Here is a 24237-nt window from a genome sequence, read left to right as displayed (position 1 = left end):
ACATTCCCTCTGCTAGAACTCCACCAATTGAAATTAATATATTATAGCAAACAAATAAGTAAATAATAGTTTTTTTTATTTTTATTTTTTACTATTTATTTGATTTCATGAGAGATCGCTGAACAATTTTCAAAATTGTTCGAGATCTTTTAGGTTGTTCTAAAGGCAGAAATGAATTTCGAACGTTCCAAAATAAATGTAAAATTAATTAAATTCTTCAACTTAGTTTATATGTAAGTATTTTTTCATTAGTTTTAAAAGAAATTTTAGTTACAGTAGACCCCCTATAACACTGTAGATAATTCCGTGTTATATGAATTCCATAATATAGGGGGTTTACTGTATTTTACGTTTCTAATTCGAATTATCTATTTTAGAAACATCCAGTCTTCGACATTACTCTAAAATCAGGACCTGAAAATTATATATTTTTAACAGAAAACAAAATTGTATTCGACTTTTAACTATGAAAATGTATTATAACTATAAATGGATGATTTTTTCATTCTTAATGGCGATTCTTTATGAAATTACTAGTGAAAATAAATCAATTTTAGGCTTGTATAGTCGTAACAAATTCAATTTTAGCTCTTCCTATGGAGAAAATAATCGGAACTATTCAATTTTACATGAAAATACGATAAGTTTAAGACCTGCTTCGTCCTATATTTCAAGGTTTCGGCGTGATATTCGTTATAAAGTAAATAGAAATGAAGAGAAAGGACAAACTGCTATCAAAAATGGCGAAATGGCTTCGAAATTGAAAGATAGAGACTCCGAGGAATCAAAAAAGAATGGTAGAGAAAACAACAACGATAAATCACAGATTTCTTCTAGTAATAAAAATAAGCTTGACAGCATTTACAAGTATTTAAAATCTTTATTAAACGTTAAAGAAGTAAACGATAAAGAAAATTTGAAATTCGGTCCACGTTCCATTCCAAAAGTAGATGAAGAAAATAAACCAAATGCCAAAGAAATACGGAAGAAAAATGTTTTAATTATGCAAAATTATAAGCAACAATCACCTTCAGCCATGGAAAGAAAAGTGAAAGATCCCATGGATAAAGCATCTTTACCACAAAACTTCGAGAATACAGTTAAAATTTCTGATAAATCTTCAAAAATCTTATCAAAATTTGTTAAATATCGCGATGACAGACTTTTAAATAAATATCTAATGAAAGAAAGGAGATATCTTCAAAATAAAACCAGTCAAAACCATGCAAAAACAATAACAAAAAGATATCATACAATGTTACGAAAAGAAAACTACAAAAGCCTCGAGAACCATATAAGAATTGCATCAAAAAATTCCAATCAGCAAAGAGAAAATGAAGTTGGGAATAATAATTTAATAGAACAAGTCAAAACTACAACACCCGTTAAGTTTATATTACTGTTTATGGTTCTTTGTGTAAGTATTGTTATCATAACCGTACTTTTTAACTGCCCATTAATTTACAAAGCATTAAGTGGAGGTAATTATGATCATAACAATAACGCGAAACAGCCATTAATATCAATAAATGAAGAAAAACCACCACGAAAGCGACTCTTTCCTTCTAAAACTAGACATAGAAATGTCAAAGATTTTCATTGGAATGTGAAAAAATCCACGAAATCAAAAAGTGACTCTTCAGAGAACGAATCAAATACAAGTGAAAGATCTCAGATCTTAGAAACAAAGTTATTGAATGGCGTAAAGAAAATACCCAATAGCAATGAGGAAAATATTAAAATAGACAAACAAAATATAAAAGTTTCTAGTAGTGATCATTGGGAGAACATAGAGATGACCATGGACCAAAAAGATAATGTTGTTGAATTGTGCGCTTTGCTCTCTCCAAAAACTAGTAAAAACAATGAAAATATTGTTAAAATAGAAGAAGGGGACATATTAGACGAGAAAAATATTGAAGTTATTCATAAATATGGCCAATACTTAAGTGAATTACGTAATGTTTTGGACGTAGCCAACAAGCAATTAGGAAAAGAATTCGTAGATTCAACTGATGAAAACAATTACGAAACGAAAATACAGAGTAAAACGAACTTTTCTAATAATTGCAACGTGTGGAAATGCGAACCTCATCTCTTAAAGTCCAATTTCTTGGATAATGCACAAAGTAAGGATGAGACGACCACCACAGATGAGGAACAAGTAACCACGAGTAATCCAAAAAGACAGATAACAAAGTTGAGTCAAATTAGAAAAATTTTACAGAATTCTGTTAATTCAGACAACAATACTAACACTAGTAAACAATTTCTGAATCCACAGTCGATGATCGATGTCTTAGAAGAATTTCAAACTGATTATTCTTTCTCCGATCCTCTCATAATCCATGATGAATACAAAGATGGAGTGTTTAATGATACAAATAATAATTCTGAAACAGAAACCAGTTCATCATCCATATTTATAAGGAAAGAAAAACAGAAACGAAAGAAGAGTTATCGTGGGGAATTTCGTCATAAATGTAAAGAAGCATACTTTTGAGGAAAATAAGACGATAAAAATTGTTNTCTTTTTATAAAAATTATATTTATTTTTATCGGTTCGTTAAATTTCCTGCCAATAGATGGCACTACGGATGAGGATATAAATCAATTGATTTACAGAAACCCAATAGTTATTTTGGAATACGATGTTCGATATTATCTAAGTTAGGTGTGTGTGGACGTAACTGCCGAGATGAATGATATTTTAAAGAGGAAAAAAAAACTGGCGACTGCAGGCGCGAACCCAAGACTGCATTGCTGCAACGCAAGCCTGATGGAGGAGCGTTTGAGAGAAAAAACAAAGAAAATGGCGAATGGTGGTTCGAACTCAATCTGCACGCTGCAACGCAAGCCTAATGGCGGAGCGTTTGAGTGGAAAAAAAAAAGCCTACCAGTGGTGTGAGCCCAGAGTGCACGCTGCAACGCAAGCATAAGGGCGTAGGGGAGCTGACACGACCAATCGGCATCGGCTCAGCGGCGAATTTTTCCTTATATTTATATTTAAAATTCACAATTTTGTTAGGAAATTTAACAAGTCGTTATTAAAAGTGAATATCTACTGTATATAACCGGTTTCTGTCACGGTATGCCAAAACGGCCACTAGGGGCGCCCCTAGCTATCATTTACTAGAGCCCTCTATAAACAGAGTATGGTCAAAATATGATTGGATACTGCCTATCACGTGGTTTATCCACGTGATCGGCATTATGAGGACAGCGAATGTCAATCAGCTATTTATTACGATAAATAACAGAATTGGAAACTTTATATACCAGGTAATTTCGATCTAAAATCGATTCTAAACATCGAGTTAGTTCTTACTTTACTATACTGAGGTTAGAAATCATTATTTTAGCCTTTAAATATGCCGATACATCTATATCGCTCTTAAAGCTACCATATAAAAATAGATCATGCCGGGTTGTTCAGTAATTAATTGCTCAAATACAGCTCCTAAATTCAAACTGCATCGATTTCCTAGTGATGAAGCTAGAAAAAAAAAACATGGGCGATTAAAGTAAATAGGCTGGATGAAAATGAGAAATTATGGATTGCTGGAAAACATGCATTACTTTGTGAGGTAAGAATCAGAATTTTTATGAGAAAGGACTTCTGCTTTGACTACCTATTTAATTGTATATTGCACATTAATAAACTAAGGCTAAAGTGTATTAAGTCTGTTACATTTTAGCCTTTATAAGTTTATTGATTTAGTGAAATGTGAATATTTACAATTAACTCTCATAGGCTCATTTTGAGAAAGATCAGTATGAAGGATGAAAGAAGATTGCCGTTTCTCTCAGATCTACTCCTAAGAGAAGATGCTCTGGACCAAAAACAGGGCATAGAAATAATTGTGAGCGTATAGATCCGACAGTTATGCTACAAATTTATCTCCTATGACGTCTATGCAGCCCAGTACAGGTATATTTATAATATAAATTTAAAATATTCTATTTTTTCTTATTGCATACTTTGTTTGTTTTTGAAGAAAATGGTGATGACTGTAAAAGCACGAATGGAGATGAAGATAACGAGACATCTGGTCCAGTATTTCGGGACTCCGGTAATCTTGTTAGCCAGCCACTGTCACCAAAATCAAAACAGATTAATGAACTGAAATCTCAATCGCATAATGCGTTACATAGAGTTAAAAGAGTGCAGAAAAGTAAGGAGGATCTCTACGAAGAGATAAGAAAATGAAAGTCTAGAGTCAACACGCAGAGTACAAACATAAAATTAATTTTCAATCTTGATCAAATGTGTCAACACGGGGAATAAAATGGCAAAATAATACGATAAGAAAGGCTCTGCAGTTAAAATCTGCTTGTGGAAGATCAGGCTATGAATAAACAATATTTAGTGATTATGGGTGACTTTTGTTGCACACTTGGTTTACTTGCAGGAAACACGAGTGTCGTTTAATTTATATTACTAAACAAAGACTTGTTTCAAATTTTATCTAATATTATTTTTGTAGAAATACTAAATATTAATGCATTTTCCATCTTCATAACCGTATATGACTAAATCAATTAATTTTAACGTGAAAAGATAGCTCAATTACATCTTAATAAATATTCTATCTTGGTCGAAAACAGTTATATTAATTTTCAAATACTCAATACACCTGGTGTAATTCTGAGTCACCTATTACAGAACCGTCAAGGTTTAGCAAGTTTGTGTGATTCACTTGATATTAAACGCGGTTCTCTCCTTGAATTTACAATGAATGTCAATAAAAAAGACTTATATAAACTATATAACTATTTCATCAAGATTACAGAAATGTTAATAAACTAAAGTCAACAGTTTCATTGTTTATTATTATTACGTAAATGTTAACATTTTCTGTATTGTCATCTTTGACCTTACTGATTGTGATTGTTTGGAATCAATTGTCAAATAAGAGTATAAGTCTAATAATAATTTGGAAACTGTTGCAAGTTTTTTGTAACCCTTTCATTAACAAATGTACCACCCCCTGTAACAGGGAAATTACCCTTTTTGTTAATAAATGATTGATATTTAGTGATTATCTGCATTCCTTGCAAGGAATGCAGATAATCACTATTTGTTACTATGTTACACTATGTTACTTGAGTTTTTCTTGTTTAAAAATAAACTTTATTGATTTTTTGTCTTTATTATATTTTTAAATTTAAATGCAATTTTTTATATTATTTATATTGCAATAGCGCTGTGAATAAATGTGATCCGCTAAATATAATTTTTTAATATTTTCACTTTTTTGCTTCTAGCCCTGTTATTGTTATATATTTTGTCCATCACTTATAAACTACAATTATTCCGAACATAATTAAAAATTATTTCTAAAAATGTTTAACTTAATATAATTTCTTTCTGAATCTGATTTCTGCTCATTTAAATNAAACAACAACGATAAATCACAGATTTCTTCTAGTAATAAAAATAAGCTTGACAGCATTTACAAGTATTTAAAATCTTTATTAAACGTTAAAGAAGTAAACGATAAAGAAAATTTGAAATTCGGTCCACGTTCCATTCCAAAAGTAGATGAAGAAAATAAACCAAATGCCAAAGAAATACGGAAGAAAAATGTTTTAATTATGCAAAATTATAAGCAACAATCACCTTCAGCCATGGAAAGAAAAGTGAAAGATCCCATGGATAAAGCATCTTTACCACAAAACTTCGAGAATACAGTTAAAATTTCTGATAAATCTTCAAAAATCTTATCAAAATTTGTTAAATATCGCGATGACAGACTTTTAAATAAATATCTAATGAAAGAAAGGAGATATCTTCAAAATAAAACCAGTCAAAACCATGCAAAAACAATAACAAAAAGATATCATACAATGTTACGAAAAGAAAACTACAAAAGCCTCGAGAACCATATAAGAATTGCATCAAAAAATTCCAATCAGCAAAGAGAAAATGAAGTTGGGAATAATAATTTAATAGAACAAGTCAAAACTACAACACCCGTTAAGTTTATATTACTGTTTATGGTTCTTTGTGTAAGTATTGTTATCATAACCGTACTTTTTAACTGCCCATTAATTTACAAAGCATTAAGTGGAGGTAATTATGATCATAACAATAACGCGAAACAGCCATTAATATCAATAAATGAAGAAAAACCACCACGAAAGCGACTCTTTCCTTCTAAAACTAGACATAGAAATGTCAAAGATTTTCATTGGAATGTGAAAAAATCCACGAAATCAAAAAGTGACTCTTCAGAGAACGAATCAAATACAAGTGAAAGATCTCAGATCTTAGAAACAAAGTTATTGAATGGCGTAAAGAAAATACCCAATAGCAATGAGGAAAATATTAAAATAGACAAACAAAATATAAAAGTTTCTAGTAGTGATCATTGGGAGAACATAGAGATGACCATGGACCAAAAAGATAATGTTGTTGAATTGTGCGCTTTGCTCTCTCCAAAAACTAGTAAAAACAATGAAAATATTGTTAAAATAGAAGAAGGGGACATATTAGACGAGAAAAATATTGAAGTTATTCATAAATATGGCCAATACTTAAGTGAATTACGTAATGTTTTGGACGTAGCCAACAAGCAATTAGGAAAAGAATTCGTAGATTCAACTGATGAAAACAATTACGAAACGAAAATACAGAGTAAAACGAACTTTTCTAATAATTGCAACGTGTGGAAATGCGAACCTCATCTCTTAAAGTCCAATTTCTTGGATAATGCACAAAGTAAGGATGAGACGACCACCACAGATGAGGAACAAGTAACCACGAGTAATCCAAAAAGACAGATAACAAAGTTGAGTCAAATTAGAAAAATTTTACAGAATTCTGTTAATTCAGATAACACTACTAACACTAGTAAACAATTTCTGAATCCACATTCGATGATCGATGTCTTAGAAGAATTTCAAACTGATTATTCTTTTTCTGATCCTCTCATAATCCATGATGAATACAAAGATGGAGTGTTTAATGATACAAATGATAATTCTGAAACAGAAACCAGTTCGTCATCCATATTTATAAGGAAAGAAAAACAGAAACGAAAGAAGAGTTATCGTGGGGAATTTCGTCATAAATGTAAAGAAGCATACTTTTGAGGAAAATAAGACGATAAAAATTGTTAATTGGTGCTTAATTTTTTTAAAATTAAAAGTAATTTTTAAATTTACAATCAAATTTATTGTTTATTTAATTAGATTTTTATAAAACTCACCCCTATCCTCAAAATTTAGGTTTTTATCTAGCGTGTTGCCCACCCCTGGTTTAGAAGAAGTTTTACATTATGTTTAATTTTAATATCACGTAACTATTCACTTGATATGTATATTTTACCAATAAAAATATCTGTTAATTACACATTAACTATTTTTTAGCACTGATTTTAGATAGAGGACAATATTTTAAAGGCCTGTCATTATTGTCTGTAAATTTGGAGCATCATGAGGAAGATACCAGTCAGCATCTAATTAATGAAAGACAGTGGAATTTATAGGTCTAAAATGTTTTCAAATGCAGCCTAACAATTAATACATAACCAATGCAAATTATTGTTAAAAATTCAATTATTAAGAAGAATTATTTGTCCTAGAAATTTGGCACTCGATTTTCTTGAAGAAATTTGAAATCCATGAATGAGAAAACTTTGCATGGACCACCTTTAAATTTTTCATTTAGATCATTGAATACAATTAAAGGTAATTTTAATTGTATTAATCAAATACAGACTTGTTAATTGTATTTATTGTATCAAATTAACTTACAGAAGTCCTAGAACATCGTCCAAGAATATGGACTAGACAACTGAAGAAAGATGAAAACGGAAAATATTTGACTCGAGGAATTCAATTAAATAATAATTTATTAACTTCATTGGAAGGGTTTACTGAAGTAGCTGAAAAGTTTCTTGCCTTCCCTGAAGATATTTCGTGGATCGATATCAGTTTCAATCATTTAACTTCTATAGAATCGGTAATTTTTCAAGTACCTTTCGGTTTTTCAAACATTTTCAGGAATGGCTTCTTTCTTCATCATCCGGCTACCACGACGGACATGAAAGATAATCTTTATGCAGGACAGAAAGAGTTTAATTAAACACGCGTAAAGCATTAACTGAAATTCTTCTTCCTCGCGTATCTTTTCTTCCATCCCCAGTAGGATTAGAATGATTGGAGAAGAGCGCAAAATATAAGCAATCTGCCAAAATAGAGGCAAGTTGCTTCTATTTAGGTGTTAGATATGTGAAGAAAATCCGGAAAACTCAACGTTAATGAGGCGAGAACCCTCGATCAATTAGCGGTATTCGGTGATTTTCATTCATTTAACCACCTCCCTCAATTGGTCAATGGCGATACCACTTGGGATCCAAGTTCGAACTGGATTAACACCATTATATCATGGGCATTACCATTCTTCAACCGCATTGCGAGACAGCATTGCTGCTCCCCAGAAATCCGCAATGCTGGTACATTGGATTTCTATAAGCTGAGTTCATAAAACTCAGAGCTCAACAGCCATTTTAAATAATTAAAAATGGCTGTTGAGCGGTTTCTAAATTTAAACCGAAGGATTTGTTGCAATGGATTAATTGCAAGCGTCATAAAGAGCGATTCACACTGAGCAATTTTGTAATTAAATTATTGTTTTACTGAATTATTTTACTTAATTAAAGTATTATACAAATTTTATTTCTTTTTAGATCTTATTGAATTTTCCAAATTTAAGAATATTATATTTACACGGAAACAATATAAATCGACTATCGCAATTATCATTGTTAACCGAACTAACTCATCTGAAGAAACTGACCCTGTTCAACAATCCTGTAGAAACATTGCCATTCTATAGAATGAAAGTCCTGGGTTATTTACCAAATTTAAAGAGTTTAGATTTCAGTGGAGTTACACTCAAAGAGAGTGAAAGAGCTTCGAGAGAATTCTCATCTCACTTAAATCCCTGATGTATTTAAATTCGTGATTTCTTCTCCTTAAATCTAATTTTAATAATAAAAATTTCATGTTATTCATAATTTTAGAAAATATCTGACTAAAATAAATTCGATTTTTGGAGTGGTAGATTAAGGCAATGCAACACATGTCAGGAGGGTGCCTCCTGGGAAGACTTTTATGGGAAACTGGCCCCTATTCTGGTGTTAAACACGTAAAGAAAACATAAAAATATTCACTCAACCAGCCCTTTAGTGAGGTGAGAACCCCCGAAAACAAAACAAAAAAATTATATTTTGGGCCATCGTTGTGTCCGAGCCAAAACCAGCCTACTTACCCCTCACTGACGGAATGTATCAATAGATAAAACCATTAGTAAGGAAGCTATTTATATGCTTCCTTGAAAGATTGTGGCACATATAAATAACAAGTTAAATTCGTCAGTCAGTTTTCTATTCTTATCAATATACAAATGTCCAGGTAACTATTATCTAAGTATAAGTTATTTTTAGATAATGAACTAAGTTCTATTTACGGTTATAATACTCAGAGATTATGCATCTTATGGAATAAGATTAAAGAATTTTAATTAAAGTTCTTTCTATGGAAACCATCTTAATTAATAATAATGACGTACTCTGACAGAAAATTGATCTATGATAATGAATTGCCATTGAAAAGATGATAAATATGCTTGATTTATCAGGCATATTTAGTATAAAGTAGAGCAAGAAATCTTCCTCAACCATTGACGTTCTCTTTGTTTAGATATAGAAAGATTATAGAAGTCTCTCTTCAAATAACTTATAACCTACTTTAAACTTGTCTTACAATATCATACAATAATTACAATAATACCATAAAATCTCTTGTTAATGGTCACCTTTGAATATCACTTTCATTGCTCAGACACACCTGGAGCAATTATTGTAGAAATTCTACCAAAAAAAATATAGAAATACAGTAGTAAAGAGTATGTCTATAACATCTTTTTAACAATAGAGAGACCTGATTTTGCAGGAAAAGTGTCTTCCAGGATCAATGGTTACCTTAACTAATGGTGTTGGGTATAAAATTACTACGAAATTCCTTCTTCAAATCAGCATTCATTTACATAAACCATTTATATGATTGATGTTGTATTATACAAAACAGAGGATTCGAGAGATTGTATCGGTAGCTAGTAATCACCTGCTTGTTGTTACAGTATACACTAAAACAGGCCATACGTCAAAGTTGCCGATGATGGAGTACTTCTTCGGTCCCCCCTCTGAACGGTAACCTTCGACCGTTAACGTCAACCACACCCCTAATCGGAGTTGAAAGACAGAGTAGGAAAACTGTTTTGTGTGCTGGAGACTCGTTGTGACCATTTGGCTCTAGCAATTTTCGAGTATCTTTAAGAGGTTTGTTTCAATTGAATTTACTTTAATTTAGCATACTTTTGAGGAAAATAAGACGATAAAAATTGTTAATTGGTGCTTAATTTTTTTAAAATTAAAAGTAATTTTTAAATTTACAATCAAATTTATTGTTTATTTAATTAGATTTTTATAAAACTCACCCCTATCCTCAAAATTTAGGTTTTTATCTAGCGTGTTGCCCACCCCTGGTTTAGAAGAAGTTTTACATTATGTTTAATTTTAATATCACGTAACTATTCACTTGATATGTATATTTTACCAATAAAAATATCTGTTAATTACACATTAACTATTTTTTAGCACTGATTTTAGATAGAGGACAATATTTTAAAGGCCTGTCATTATTGTCTGTAAATTTGGAGCATCATGAGGAAGATACCAGTCAGCATCTAATTAATGAAAGACAGTGGAATTTATAGGTCTAAAATGTTTTCAAATGCAGCCTAACAATTAATACATAACCAATGCAAATTATTGTTAAAAATTCAATTATTAAGAAGAATTATTTGTCCTAGAAATTTGGCACTCGATTTTCTTGAAGAAATTTGAAATCCATGAATGAGAAAACTTTGCATGGACCACCTTTAAATTTTTCATTTAGATCATTGAATACAATTAAAGGTAATTTTAATTGTATTAATCAAATACAGACTTGTTAATTGTATTTATTGTATCAAATTAACTTACAGAAGTCCTAGAACATCGTCCAAGAATATGGACTAGACAACTGAAGAAAGATGAAAATGGAAAATATTTGACTCGAGGAATTCAATTAAATAATAATTTATTAACTTCATTGGAAGGGTTTACTGAAGTAGCTGAAAAGTTTCTTGCCTTCCCTGAAGATATTTCGTGGATCGATATCAGTTTCAATCATTTAACTTCTATAGAATCGGTAATTTTTCAAGTACCTTTCGGTTTTTCAAACATTTTCAGGAATGGCTTCTTTCTTCATCATCCGGCTACCACGACGGACATGAAAGATAATCTTTATGCAGGACAGAAAGAGTTTAATTAAACACGCGTAAAGCATTAACTGAAATTCTTCTTCCTCGCGTATCTTTTCTTCCATCCCCAGTAGGATTAGAATGATTGGAGAAGAGCGCAAAATATAAGCAATCTGCCAAAATAGAGGCAAGTTGCTTCTATTTAGGTGTTAGATATGTGAAGAAAATCCGGAAAACTCAACGTTAATGAGGCGAGAACCCTCGATCAATTAGCGGTATTCGGTGATTTTCATTCATTTAACCACCTCCCTCAATTGGTCAATGGCGATACCACTTGGGATCCAAGTTCGAACTGGATTAACACCATTATATCATGGGCATTACCATTCTTCAACCGCATTGCGAGACAGCATTGCTGCTCCCCAGAAATCCGCAATGCTGGTACATTGGATTTCTATAAGCTGAGTTCATAAAACTCAGAGCTCAACAGCCATTTTAAATAATTAAAAATGGCTGTTGAGCGGTTTCTAAATTTAAACCGAAGGATTTGTTGCAATGGATTAATTGCAAGCGTCATAAAGAGCGATTCACACTGAGCAATTTTGTAATTAAATTATTGTTTTACTGAATTATTTTACTTAATTAAAGTATTATACAAATTTTATTTCTTTTTAGATCTTATTGAATTTTCCAAATTTAAGAATATTATATTTACACGGAAACAATATAAATCGACTATCGCAATTATCATTGTTAACCGAACTAACTCATCTGAAGAAACTGACCCTGTTCAACAATCCTGTAGAAACATTGCCATTCTATAGAATGAAAGTCCTGGGTTATTTACCAAATTTAAAGAGTTTAGATTTCAGTGGAGTTACACTCAAAGAGAGTGAAAGAGCTTCGAGAGAATTCTCATCTCACTTAAATCCCTGATGTATTTAAATTCGTGATTTCTTCTCCTTAAATCTAATTTTAATAATAAAAATTTCATGTTATTCATAATTTTAGAAAATATCTGACTAAAATAAATTCGATTTTTGGAGTGGTAGATTAAGGCAATGCAACACATGTCAGGAGGGTGCCTCCTGGGAAGACTTTTATGGGAAACTGGCCCCTATTCTGGTGTTAAACACGTAAAGAAAACATAAAAATATTCACTCAACCAGCCCTTTAGTGAGGTGAGAACCCCCGAAAACAAAACAAAAAAATTATATTTTGGGCCATCGTTGTGTCCGAGCCAAAACCAGCCTACTTACCTCTCACTGACGGAATGTATCAATAGATAAAACCATTAGTAAGGAAGCTATTTATATGCTTCCTTGAAAGATTGTGGCACATATAAATAACAAGTTAAATTCGTCAGTCAGTTTTCTATTCTTATCAATATACAAATGTCCAGGTAACTATTATCTAAGTATAAGTTATTTTTAGATAATGAACTAAGTTATATTTACGGTTATAATACTCAGAGATTATGCATCTTATGGAATAAGATTAAAGAATTTTAATTAAAGTTCTTTCTATGGAAACCATCTTAATTAATAATAATGACGTACTCTGACAGAAAATTGATCTATGATAATGAATTGCCATTGAAAGGATGATAAATATGCTTGATTTATCAGGCATATTTAGTATAAAGTAGAGCAAGAAATCTTCCTCAACCATTGACATTCTCTTTGTTTAGATATAGAAAGATTATAGAAGTCTCTCTTCAAATAACTTATAACCTACTTTAAACTTGTCTTACAATATCATACAATAATTACAATAATACCATAAAATCTCTTGTTAATGGTCACCTTTGAATATCACTTTCATTGCTCAGACACACCTGGAGCAATTATTGTAGAAATTCTACCAAAAAAAATATAGAAATACAGTAGTAAAGAGTATGTCTATAACATCTTTTTAACAATAGAGAGACCTGATTTTGCAGGAAAAGTGTCTTCCAGGATCAATGGTTACCTTAACTAATGGTGTTGGGTATAAAATTACTACGAAATTCCTTCTTCAAATCAGCATTCATTTACATAAACCATTTATATGATTGATGTTGTATTATACAAAACAGAGGATTCGAGAGATTGTATCGGTAGCTAGTAATCACCTGCTTGTTGTTACAGTATACACTAAAACAGGCCATACGTCAAAGCTGCCGATGATGGAGTACTTCTACGGTTCCCCTCTGAACGGTAACCTTCGACCGTTAAGGTCAACCACACCCCTAATCGGAGTTGAAAGACAGAGTAGGAAAACTGTTTTGTGTGCTGGAGACTCGTTGTGACCATTTGACTCTAACAAATTTCGAGTATCTTTAAGAGGTTTGTTTCAATTGAATTTACTTTAATTTATATATTTTGAATTTTCCGAATTAAATTTAANAAACAATTTCTGAATCCACATTCGATGATCGATGTCTTAGAAGAATTTCAAACTGATTATTCTTTTTCTGATCCTCTCATAATCCATGATGAATACAAAGATGGAGTGTTTAATGATACAAATGATAATTCTGAAACAGAAACCAGTTCGTCATCCATATTTATAAGGAAAGAAAAACAGAAACGAAAGAAGAGTTATCGTGGGGAATTTCGTCATAAATGTAAAGAAGCATACTTTTGAGGAAAATAAGACGATAAAAATTGTTAATTGGTGCTTAATTTTTTTAAAATTAAAAGTAATTTTTAAATTTACAATCAAATTTATTGTTTATTTAATTAGATTTTTATAAAACTCACCCCTATCCTCAAAATTTAGGTTTTTATCTAGCGTGTTGCCCACCCCTGGTTTAGAAGAAGTTTTACATTATGTTTAATTTTAATATCACGTAACTATTCACTTGATATGTATATTTTACCAATAAAAATATCTGTTAATTACACATTAACTATTTTTTAGCACTGATTTTAGATAGAGGACAATATTTTAAAGGCCTGTCATTATTGTCTGTAAATTTGGAGCATCATGAGGAAGATACCAGTCAGCATCTAATTAATGAAAGACAGTGGAATTTATAGGTCTAAAATGTTTTCAAATGCAGCCTAACAATTAATACATAACCAATGCAAATTATTGTTAAAAATTCAATTATTAAGAAGAATTATTTGTCCTAGAAATTTGGCACTCGATTTTCTTGAAGAAATTTGAAATCCATGAATGAGAAAACTTTGCATGGACCACCTTTAAATTTTTCATTTAGATCATTGAATACAATTAAAGGTAATTTTAATTGTATTAATCAAATACAGACTTGTTAATTGTATTTATTGTATCAAATTAACTTACAGAAGTCCTAGAACATCGTCCAAGAATATGGACTAGACAACTGAAGAAAGATGAAAACGGAAAATATTTGACTCGAGGAATTCAATTAAATAATAATTTATTAACTTCATTGGAAGGGTTTACTGAAGTAGCTGAAAAGTTTCTTGCCTTCCCTGAAGATATTTCGTGGATCGATATCAGTTTCAATCATTTAACTTCTATAGAATCGGTAATTTTTCAAGTACCTTTCGGTTTTTCAAACATTTTCAGGAATGGCTTCTTTCTTCATCATCCGGCTACCACGACGGACATGAAAGATAATCTTTATGCAGGACAGAAAGAGTTTAATTAAACACGCGTAAAGCATTAACTGAAATTCTTCTTCCTCGCGTATCTTTTCTTCCATCCCCAGTAGGATTAGAATGATTGGAGAAGAGCGCAAAATATAAGCAATCTGCCAAAATAGAGGCAAGTTGCTTCTATTTAGGTGTTAGATATGTGAAGAAAATCCGGAAAACTCAACGTTAATGAGGCGAGAACCCTCGATCAATTAGCGGTATTCGGTGATTTTCATTCATTTAACCACCTCCCTCAATTGGTCAATGGCGATACCACTTGGGATCCAAGTTCGAACTGGATTAACACCATTATATCATGGGCATTACCATTCTTCAACCGCATTGCGAGACAGCATTGCTGCTCCCCAGAAATCCGCAATGCTGGTACATTGGATTTCTATAAGCTGAGTTCATAAAACTCAGAGCTCAACAGCCATTTTAAATAATTAAAAATGGCTGTTGAGCGGTTTCTAAATTTAAACCGAAGGATTTGTTGCAATGGATTAATTGCAAGCGTCATAAAGAGCGATTCACACTGAGCAATTTTGTAATTAAATTATTGTTTTACTGAATTATTTTACTTAATTAAAGTATTATACAAATTTTATTTCTTTTTAGATCTTATTGAATTTTCCAAATTTAAGAATATTATATTTACACGGAAACAATATAAATCGACTATCGCAATTATCATTGTTAACCGAACTAACTCATCTGAAGAAACTGACCCTGTTCAACAATCCTGTAGAAACATTGCCATTCTATAGAATGAAAGTCCTGGGTTATTTACCAAATTTAAAGAGTTTAGATTTCAGTGGAGTTACACTCAAAGAGAGTGAAAGAGCTTCGAGAGAATTCTCATCTCACTTAAATCCCTGATGTATTTAAATTCGTGATTTCTTCTCCTTAAATCTAATTTTAATAATAAAAATTTCATGTTATTCATAATTTTAGAAAATATCTGACTAAAATAAATTCGATTTTTGGAGTGGTAGATTAAGGCAATGCAACACATGTCAGGAGGGTGCCTCCTGGGAAGACTTTTATGGGAAACTGGCCCCTATTCTGGTGTTAAACACGTAAAGAAAACATAAAAATATTCACTCAACCAGCCCTTTAGTGAGGTGAGAACCCCCGAAAACAAAACAAAAAAATTATATTTTGGGCCATCGTTGTGTCCGAGCCAAAACCAGCCTACTTACCTCTCACTGACGGAATGTATCAATAGATAAAACCATTAGTAAGGAAGCTATTTATATGCTTCCTTGAAAGATTGTGGCACATATAAATAACAAGTTAAATTCGTCAGTCAGTTTTCTATTCTTATCAATATACAAATGTCCAGGTAACTATTATCTAAGTATAAGTTATTTTTAGATAATGAACTAAGTTATATTTACGGTTATAATACTCAGAGATTATGCATCTTATGGAATAAGATTAAAGAATTTTAATTAAAGTTCTTTCTATGGAAACCATCTTAATTAATAATAATGACGTACTCTGACAGAAAATTGATCTATGATAATGAATTGCCATTGAAAGGATGATAAATATGCTTGATTTATCAGGCATATTTAGTATAAAGTAGAGCAAGAAATCTTCCTCAACCATTGACATTCTCTTTGTTTAGATATAGAAAGATTATAGAAGTCTCTCTTCAAATAACTTATAACCTACTTTAAACTTGTCTTACAATATCATACAATAATTACAATAATACCATAAAATCTCTTGTTAATGGTCACCTTTGAATATCACTTTCATTGCTCAGACACACCTGGAGCAATTATTGTAGAAATTCTACCAAAAAAAATATAGAAATACAGTAGTAAAGAGTATGTCTATAACATCTTTTTAACAATAGAGAGACCTGATTTTGCAGGAAAAGTGTCTTCCAGGATCAATGGTTACCTTAACTAATGGTGTTGGGTATAAAATTACTACGAAATTCCTTCTTCAAATCAGCATTCATTTACATAAACCATTTATATGATTGATGTTGTATTATACAAAACAGAGGATTCGAGAGATTGTATCGGTAGCTAGTAATCACCTGCTTGTTGTTACAGTATACACTAAAACAGGCCATACGTCAAAGTTGCCGATGATGGAGTACTTCTTCGGTCCCCCCTCTGAACGGTAACCTTCGACCGTTAACGTCAACCACACCCCTAATCGGAGTTGAAAGACAGAGTAGGAAAAGTGTTTTGTGTGCTGGAGACTCGTTGTGACCATTTGGCTCTAGCAATTTTCGAGTATCTTTAAGAGGTTTGTTTCAATTGAATTTACTTTAATTTATATATTTTGAATTTTCCGAATTAAATTTAAACAATTATAAAAACTATTTATTAAATTTTTCATAAAAACAATTGTAATTTAAATATAGAAGATATAACAAAATGGCGAACAAAGTAGTATGGTTGTTGTTGATTAACAATAGTAAATATGTCCGTTTCTTTGAACAGATATGAAATATTTAAGTTACATTTTAATGAGACGTAGTAGTTTTTAATTAAAATACACACTTTAAAATATAACCATAGATTTATGGGGCCTGAAAACATTTGACTTAGGGGCCTCACGTAAAGTATTGACTTCAGATATTTTTCTTTCGGGGAAATTTTTGGGAAAATATTTCCTTATAAAAGATTGATTTGTTGTCTCTTATTGGTGAAGGACCCAAGAAATTATTCTTCTTGCCCATAGGATAACGCAACGCCACTGAATATAACTAGAATTAAATGCATATACCAATCATTGTAAGAGAAAAATTTCAATGTTAAGATTCTTATTCTCTGTGAGATGGAGGATCCAGCAGTGTGCAATTTCTAATTGTAACGTAGGCTAACAATAGTATCTCATTTTACCATTGGGGACGATTGGCACACATCATGACTGTAATACTAGGCCTACTACAATGGGGGAAATTACAGATACCCTGCATGTATTTATTCTAATTGTTTTGAATTACTTAAAACATACATGAAACACTAGTAATAAGCCAGTTCATCTAGTTTGTTTCGAAATGTTTGAAGAAACAAAACAAAATGGCTGCTCCCAAAAATTCGGAAGAACCATGATCCTGAACTTCATCCTTCATATTTGGGACCAAATACGAAGTTTAAGAGCCACGCTTAGTAACGTTTAGCATTACAATTCGACCAAATATGAAGGGTAATATTTTGGATCCTCTTGCACAACTAAAAAGTTAATAGACGAGGTCCTCGAGGACTCTTTATCACACTCGGAGTAATAGAATCCAATTAAATAACTGTGATATATTCAGAAGATTCAGTAATTAATTAATGAACAATGTAATTTATGTAAATTCGATTTTAATAATTAGTTTGAATCAAAAAATGCATGAAGTCAAACCTCTAAACAATGCCATTGACGGACCATAAAAAAATGGCCGTTGTTTAGAGGTTGCGCCGTTTACGGTGGCCGTTATTAGAGGTTCAACTACAGTACATTAAATATTTATTAATTTTACAGTTGACCTGGCATTTACCATCGAATTAACTTTAGGAAAATCGACATTTAAAGTAGACGTCGTAAAGCGAACCATGCGATTCTATTAAATTCAGTATCATAACTTAAGATTATCTTCCTGGAAATAAGTTTCGATTCCGTACTATCGCGAAGAGAAGCCAAACAAAACTATTTCATTTCGACATTCTCAATACAAAATTTATATCGGTCGTAAAAACGGGGGAATGTTACACGTAATTGTCTCTCGTCGCGTCGCGTCGCATCCTATCGATGCGAAACGACGCGACGCTAAGTGTATACGTAAAATAACTCCATCTACCGGTGTGTTACTATCCCCCTTATCTACCGTATACATAAATTAAACATGTGCCTATTTAATTTTCCCTATAACATTAAACACTAATTTAAAATCATTAAAACAATATTCAAATTGTAATTAAAAATAAATTTAATGTTTGTAATTAAAAGAAGCTGTTTACGAAGAATTACAAAAGTTTTCATTTATAACGAAAAATAATCGGTTCTTCCTTCCTCTCAATCCTGCGGAAGATGCCCGACAGTTAAGCCGACATGGAAGAACGTCGAGGTAAGTTGGTAGTAAAATACATATTTCCTGTAGGAAATTTAAGTAATTTATACATCTTAATTAGCTTATAATCTTATTATTCTAATTACAAAGGCCTATTTGACTTAAAACCAAACCCGTAACGTTAAACTATTGCATCATCTTCTTTGTTTAATCTTCATCCACGTGGTTACTGAATGGGTTTAATCTGCAATGCATATTGATTCGTAGAATCTGGGTCGTCGGGACCGGAGCGTCTTATTCTTTTACTTAAAAAAAATAAAATATTTAAGTTAAGGGTGAATTTTATTAACAAAGAAACATTCTGTGTATTCCATTTAATCAAAAAATGGCATACGCAACGCTCGTTAAGCGGCAAAAGGGTACCACTCTACCCTGTCCCTCATACGTACGCTGCATGGGATGTATATAAAGAGATCAATTTACCATTATATTCAAGAAATTTAATTTTAATTTTCTTTCTAAATATCTTTAAAAATTCATTTAAATAATATTCTAAATATTAAACAACAGAAGAACCCTTTTATGGAGGGGTGCTGATTAAAATTACCTCATCTAAATCAAAAAAAATAGTGAAATTTTTTGTTTTCTCTCAAAAAATTAATGCGAAAACTATTACGAAATTAAAAGAGGTGACTTAGTAATACACTTTATTTTGTTTTTTTTCAATAATTCGTGACACATCGCCCATAATTCACTTTCCTCTGCGGGTCTCGCTGATGGAGATCAACAGCGAACATCAGAAGCGTGTTCACCAGTTAATATCTAATATCTATTTTTTTAAATAAGCGTGTCTTAATTATGAAAGCAATCTGTTAAGGATTATTTTAACTAATAAAGGTAATATTTTATATTTATATTTTAAATTTATTTATATTCGCCGAACACTTTGCGCGTATTGCAACGGATGAGGATTTCAAAGATTTTGCCATTCTTTAAAGATTTCTAATAAACTCTTGCGATAAATGATGAATTTATGCGAAAATATTATAAATATTTGTTCCAAAAAAACAATTTTTTCTAGAAAATTTGCTGTTATCGCCCTCCATTTTCAAACATTTGGGCACACATATCTTCATGCAGAAACATAGAAAATACCGCAGAAGATTAGAATATCTTCACGTTTGTGGAATAAAATAATTAAGTGCATAATATTTCTAGAAACAAAACAAGAAATATTCGAAATAAATCGATGATAAAGGCGCCACAAGAGCCTATTGATCGTCTGCTCTACAAAGGAGCTAATACGGCATAAATAAGAGCAAAGAATTTTAAATTTTCTTTAAAAAATATGAATTTTTTAATAATTAATTTTTTAAAAAAAACGTAGAAATTTTTTATTATACGAGAAAAAAAATTATATTTAAATACGGCCCAAATAAAAAAAATAATAATCATTTCCGATTTCTCTCGGGAGATGGCGCTTCCTTAACAGAAAATGAGACATTTTAAAATCGATATTCACGTTAATGCTATTCTTGGGGATATGAAATATTTAAGTTACATTTTAATGAGACGTAGTAGTTTTTAATTAAAATACACACTTTAAAATATAACCATAGATTTATGGAGCCTGAAAACATTTGACTTAGGGGCCTCACGTAAAGTATTGACTTCAGATATTTTTCTTTCGGGGAAATTTTTGGGAAAATATTTCCTTATAAAAGATTGATTTGTTGTCTCTTATTGGTGAAGGACCCAAGAAATTATTCTTCTTGCCCATAGNCAAATTTTAATTGTTACGTAGGATTAAACGTAATTAAATATTTAATTAATTACGTTTAACTCTACGTAAGATGAGATTCGAGCGCCGAAACTATTTTAATTTTTAGCTTATGAAAAAAATTTTTTTAAGTGCAATAAAAACGCATTGATTTTTTTTTTCATTTAAAAATGGGTTTTTATATAATTAAGCTTTTGATAAAATAATAAGTGTTGTTTTTATTGTTTTTAAAGTAATTTTAGTCATAAATGAACGTTATTCTGTTTATTTACGTGTTTATTGTGTGTGTTTACGCGTTTCTGCGTATGTCTCGTGCCTGTGTCTTTGTCTGTGTCTCTGTGTCTGTGTGTGTGTCTGTGCGCGCGCGCGCGTGCGGGTGTTTATACGATTATAGTCACGTGTTCGTAGTTAAAGTCTGTGTTTATGTGTACTATTGTGTTCACGACCGTATAAGTTTATTCAAAGGAACAGAGGGAACATATGCTTCTTAACTAAGTTTAAATAAATATATTTAAAAAAATATTGTGTTATATACTTAATTATTACTCTGTATATTCGTGTGATTTTTCTATAGTTAAGATTATATGTATTTATGTTCTTGAATGTCTACATTTAAGTATTTAGCCTATGCGTGTTAATTACCTATTTAGTAATTAATTATCTGTATAAATAGGGAATTAAGATGCGTATGTTTATGTATTTTCCATGTATTTGTGTGTATTTATGTAATTATATATAGGCTACTTTAAACACGTATCATTATTATGCTCAGTGCCAACACACACTGTTCCAACGTGAAAATATTCTTTATATAATTGAATTGTATTTTTATGCACATAATTTTTTTGTGTGTGTATTTCATTAATCATGTTAAAAGAATTTTTTCTGTAAGTTAATATGTAGGTCATTCGTCTTTAATGTATTATTAATGGATTACTTCTAACTGAACAGTATTTTTTTTTAATAACTAGTTTTAATATTGATATTTCCATTCATAATGTTTCCAGTATTGAGTTTTTAGTTACTATACGTTGTAGTTCTAGCGCATTGACTGTAAATCAATCTTCCAAATTGGTCAAGATTAGGGTCATAGTTATTGATTTCTTGGTGTTCCCATTAAAATGATCCAAAACCGTGTATAGGGTATCCTTAAAGAGTTACAGAATTAAAGGTCTTAAACGTAGATTTAAATTAAAGATAAGGATATAAAATTACGAAGATTTTATGTTAAGATGCGATTTTAGTATTGGCTCTCTAGTTATTGACCTCAATCTGCCTTCCAGACTATGGCTATGGTATTCATTTTATTGATGGCTTTAACAGCTTCTGTTTTTAAAGAAACTTAACTTTACGCTTTATTTAGTTAAACTTTTAATTATAATTTAAGTATAAACACTTAAAAGTAGGGTATGTAGCAAAAACCTTGTGAAACTCTATGTCGTGTGATGGTTACTAGACTCCAAGAGAATTGCGATTGTTCTGGTGGATCAGATAGGAGCTGTGCCGGATATACAGATCCCCACACCTCAATTTCCGGTCCACCCTGGCACAATGTGCCTTTTCAGAAACCACTGCTGGGCGGGCGGCCTCTCCGAATACAATCCACGAGAAGAAGAAAGCATTCACTCTACTCCGAGATTCATTTGTATTGTATATCATTTAAAAGTGAGAAAATATTAAATAAATTTAGGTATTTTTGTATGAATTTGCTCTAAAGATGTTCAACAGATGAATTATAGTTTAAAAAAAATCATATTTATTAGAAATTATTAGAAAAATTAAAGCTGACACTTCATCTTCAACGAGTAGCCATTCGTAAGTTTAATTGATACACAATTAAATTATTTAATTAAAAGTACTTGTAACATTTTAAGGAAAATATATAATCTGTAAAAGCTCTAAAATTATTTGATTGATTACTTTTTTAAAGCGAAATATTTAATTATGCCAAGAGCATAATTAATACGCTTAATTATGCCAAGAGCATAATTAAGCGTATAATAGTTGATGATTCTTCAGAACTTGCATGTTTTGTTAGGTTACGCTATGCTCTAGTTAAGCGCGTACTTGGAACGGCCTTTTTAATGTAAATTTATATATTTTAAAATCCGTATTACAGGATATTTAATATCATACACCACCTAGTTTCTAAATAGTAGAACTCTGAGTGCGTATCCTCGTAATCTTAAGATCCTAGGAAAAAGTCAATGGTTGATTTTAGATTGTAGGAGACTCTAAGCAATAGGCCCCTTTAAACGTATAAGTAACGTTAATATTGTACAAGTTACTAATGAATCGAGACCGCACGTGGATAAACGTATAGGTTATTTATGCCTGTTCGAGGCCCTACGCAAAATCTTAAGTAAGATGTTTATAAAATTCGCTATAAGTTTTATTTTATTAAATATTTAGAAGCATTAAAGTTTTTTGTTTTTGCGTAAAACTTAGGAAAATACATTATTAATTTTATATTTAAATATTTTTCAAACTGTTAAATATTGATATAATTAATTGTAAAATGAAAAATGTTAGAATAATAGAACTTCCATTTGATAATTTTAATTTATAAATTCGTTATGTTTACAACTTTTATTTTTTAAAATATTATTTTAATATTTATAAACAGTGTTGAGTTATCCTGTGGGCAAAAAAAAAGGGAAATGTTTCGGGGCCCCACCAACAGGGCCCCGGATCATTTCCCAAACCAATTTTTTATAAGAAATATTCCCCCACATACAAGAAAAATATCTGAAGTCAACACTGTACTGTGTATGGGGGCCCCCTAATTCAAATTCGCCTAGGCCCCATGATGCTATAATGCTCCATTGTTTATAAATACCTGTATACAGTATCATAGAAATATTTTAATTAAAAACCAATTAGAGAATGTTTCATAATACATAAAATGATATTTAATTATATAAATAAATCACAAATTTAAAAAAATAATTACATTTTTAATGAAAATAAAATAAAATTGTTAAATTCCAAAAAAAAAAAAACAGTTTTAAAAATGATTAAAATAAAATTCCTTTAATTTAAAAAATGTTATTTTGTATCATTGATGGTTGCAAACCCTATTATTTGATTTAATTTATGATTTATTAATTATTTTCTTCTTATACATTTTAAATCTTATATGCAGAATATTAATGGACCTTTTTTTGTTGTTGTTGTTGCGGTTGTTGTATGACACACTGAATGAAAAATATGTTGTACTTGGTCCCTTTCAAACCGGTGCAAAACTTCAAAAACTGGTTCCGAAATATCCAGTCCGTTGAGTTTAAAACCTTGTGCTGAAACTTTTAAAAAATATATCATATTTTATTATATATATTTTAAAATTTGAACTTTTGGTGTACAAAGTTTATTTTTTAAATTGTAATTAAGTAATTGTAATTAAAAAGTGGTATCTATAAAATCTAAATTAATTAAAATTTATTCTTTGTTGTTTTTTAATATTTAAAATTTCATATTTATTTTATTTGTTTTTTAATTATAATTAAAAAAA

The 24237-nt window shown here is 30.8% G+C and overlaps 4 protein-coding genes across 8 annotated transcripts; all 4 read left to right on the top strand.

The window, feature by feature from the left end:
- Positions 1-79: 79 nt before the first annotated feature.
- Positions 80-14139, top strand: LOC111635023. 4 transcript variants are annotated; one of them, XR_002758343.1, is made up of 5 exons: positions 80-233; positions 378-826; positions 5422-6858; positions 13703-13997; positions 14078-14139. XR_002758343.1 is itself a non-coding variant. In XM_023379991.1 (4 exons), the coding sequence occupies exons 2-4, from the start codon at positions 467-469 to the stop codon at positions 13940-13942; spliced, it is 2037 nt and encodes a 678-aa protein (XP_023235759.1). In that variant the 5' UTR covers positions 80-233; positions 378-466; the 3' UTR covers positions 13943-14016. The 4 variants fall into 4 exon arrangements, 2 of the variants coding, with proteins under 2 accessions (XP_023235759.1, XP_023235672.1); XM_023379991.1 differs by lacking the exon at positions 14078-14139 and having other exon boundaries at positions 13703-14016; XR_002758338.1 differs by lacking the exons at positions 13703-13997; positions 14078-14139 and adding an exon at positions 7234-7295 and having other exon boundaries at positions 81-233; positions 5422-7153.
- Positions 7537-8994, top strand: LOC111635205 (leucine-rich repeat-containing protein 51-like). Its single transcript, XM_023380128.1, has 3 exons — positions 7537-7695; positions 7764-7969; positions 8697-8994. The coding sequence occupies exons 1-3, from the start codon at positions 7629-7631 to the stop codon at positions 8955-8957; spliced, it is 534 nt and encodes a 177-aa protein (XP_023235896.1). The 5' UTR covers positions 7537-7628; the 3' UTR covers positions 8958-8994.
- On the top strand, positions 10451-19003 carry LOC111635286 (leucine-rich repeat-containing protein 51-like). Of its 2 annotated transcripts, none has more exons than XM_023380302.1 (5): positions 10451-10988; positions 11057-11262; positions 11990-12251; positions 13444-13641; positions 18886-19003. In XM_023380302.1, the coding sequence occupies exons 1-3, from the start codon at positions 10922-10924 to the stop codon at positions 12248-12250; spliced, it is 534 nt and encodes a 177-aa protein (XP_023236070.1). In that variant the 5' UTR covers positions 10451-10921; the 3' UTR covers position 12251; positions 13444-13641; positions 18886-19003. The 2 variants fall into 2 exon arrangements, with proteins under 2 accessions (XP_023236070.1, XP_023236008.1); XM_023380240.1 differs by having other exon boundaries at positions 10453-10988; positions 11990-12716.
- On the top strand, positions 14400-16221 carry LOC111635414 (leucine-rich repeat-containing protein 51-like). Its single transcript, XM_023380407.1, has 3 exons — positions 14400-14539; positions 14608-14813; positions 15541-16221. Exons 1-3 carry the CDS (start codon positions 14473-14475, stop codon positions 15799-15801), a joined length of 534 nt encoding a protein of 177 aa, XP_023236175.1. The 5' UTR covers positions 14400-14472; the 3' UTR covers positions 15802-16221.
- Positions 19004-24237: the final 5234 nt, after the last annotated feature.

This window comes from Centruroides sculpturatus, unplaced genomic scaffold, assembly GCF_000671375.1.
Source record: "Centruroides sculpturatus isolate CEXI.00-Female unplaced genomic scaffold, Cexi_2.0 scaffold91, whole genome shotgun sequence".
NCBI classification, from domain to species: domain Eukaryota; kingdom Metazoa; phylum Arthropoda; class Arachnida; order Scorpiones; family Buthidae; genus Centruroides; species Centruroides sculpturatus.
The sequence above is the reverse complement of the archived record's forward strand: the minus strand, read 5'-3'. Positions and strand labels throughout refer to the sequence as shown.

Excerpts from the sequence above, each read along its gene's own strand:
- LOC111635023 (XM_023379991.1), top strand. The coding sequence starts at position 467 with ATGAAAATGTATTATAACTATAAATGGATGATTTTTTCATTCTTAATG. Across the intron at positions 827-5,421 it reads ACAACAACGATAAATCACAG|ATTTCTTCTAGTAATAAAAA; the intron begins ATTTCTTCTAGT and ends GATAAATCACAG.
- LOC111635205 (XM_023380128.1), top strand. The coding sequence starts at position 7,629 with ATGAATGAGAAAACTTTGCATGGACCACCTTTAAATTTTTCATTTAGA. Across the intron at positions 7,696-7,763 it reads ATCATTGAATACAATTAAAG|AAGTCCTAGAACATCGTCCA; the intron begins GTAATTTTAATT and ends ATTAACTTACAG. Across the intron at positions 7,970-8,696 it reads ATTTAACTTCTATAGAATCG|ATCTTATTGAATTTTCCAAA; the intron begins GTAATTTTTCAA and ends ATTTCTTTTTAG.
- LOC111635286 (XM_023380302.1), top strand. The coding sequence starts at position 10,922 with ATGAATGAGAAAACTTTGCATGGACCACCTTTAAATTTTTCATTTAGA. Across the intron at positions 10,989-11,056 it reads ATCATTGAATACAATTAAAG|AAGTCCTAGAACATCGTCCA; the intron begins GTAATTTTAATT and ends ATTAACTTACAG. Across the intron at positions 11,263-11,989 it reads ATTTAACTTCTATAGAATCG|ATCTTATTGAATTTTCCAAA; the intron begins GTAATTTTTCAA and ends ATTTCTTTTTAG.
- LOC111635414 (XM_023380407.1), top strand. The coding sequence starts at position 14,473 with ATGAATGAGAAAACTTTGCATGGACCACCTTTAAATTTTTCATTTAGA. Across the intron at positions 14,540-14,607 it reads ATCATTGAATACAATTAAAG|AAGTCCTAGAACATCGTCCA; the intron begins GTAATTTTAATT and ends ATTAACTTACAG. Across the intron at positions 14,814-15,540 it reads ATTTAACTTCTATAGAATCG|ATCTTATTGAATTTTCCAAA; the intron begins GTAATTTTTCAA and ends ATTTCTTTTTAG.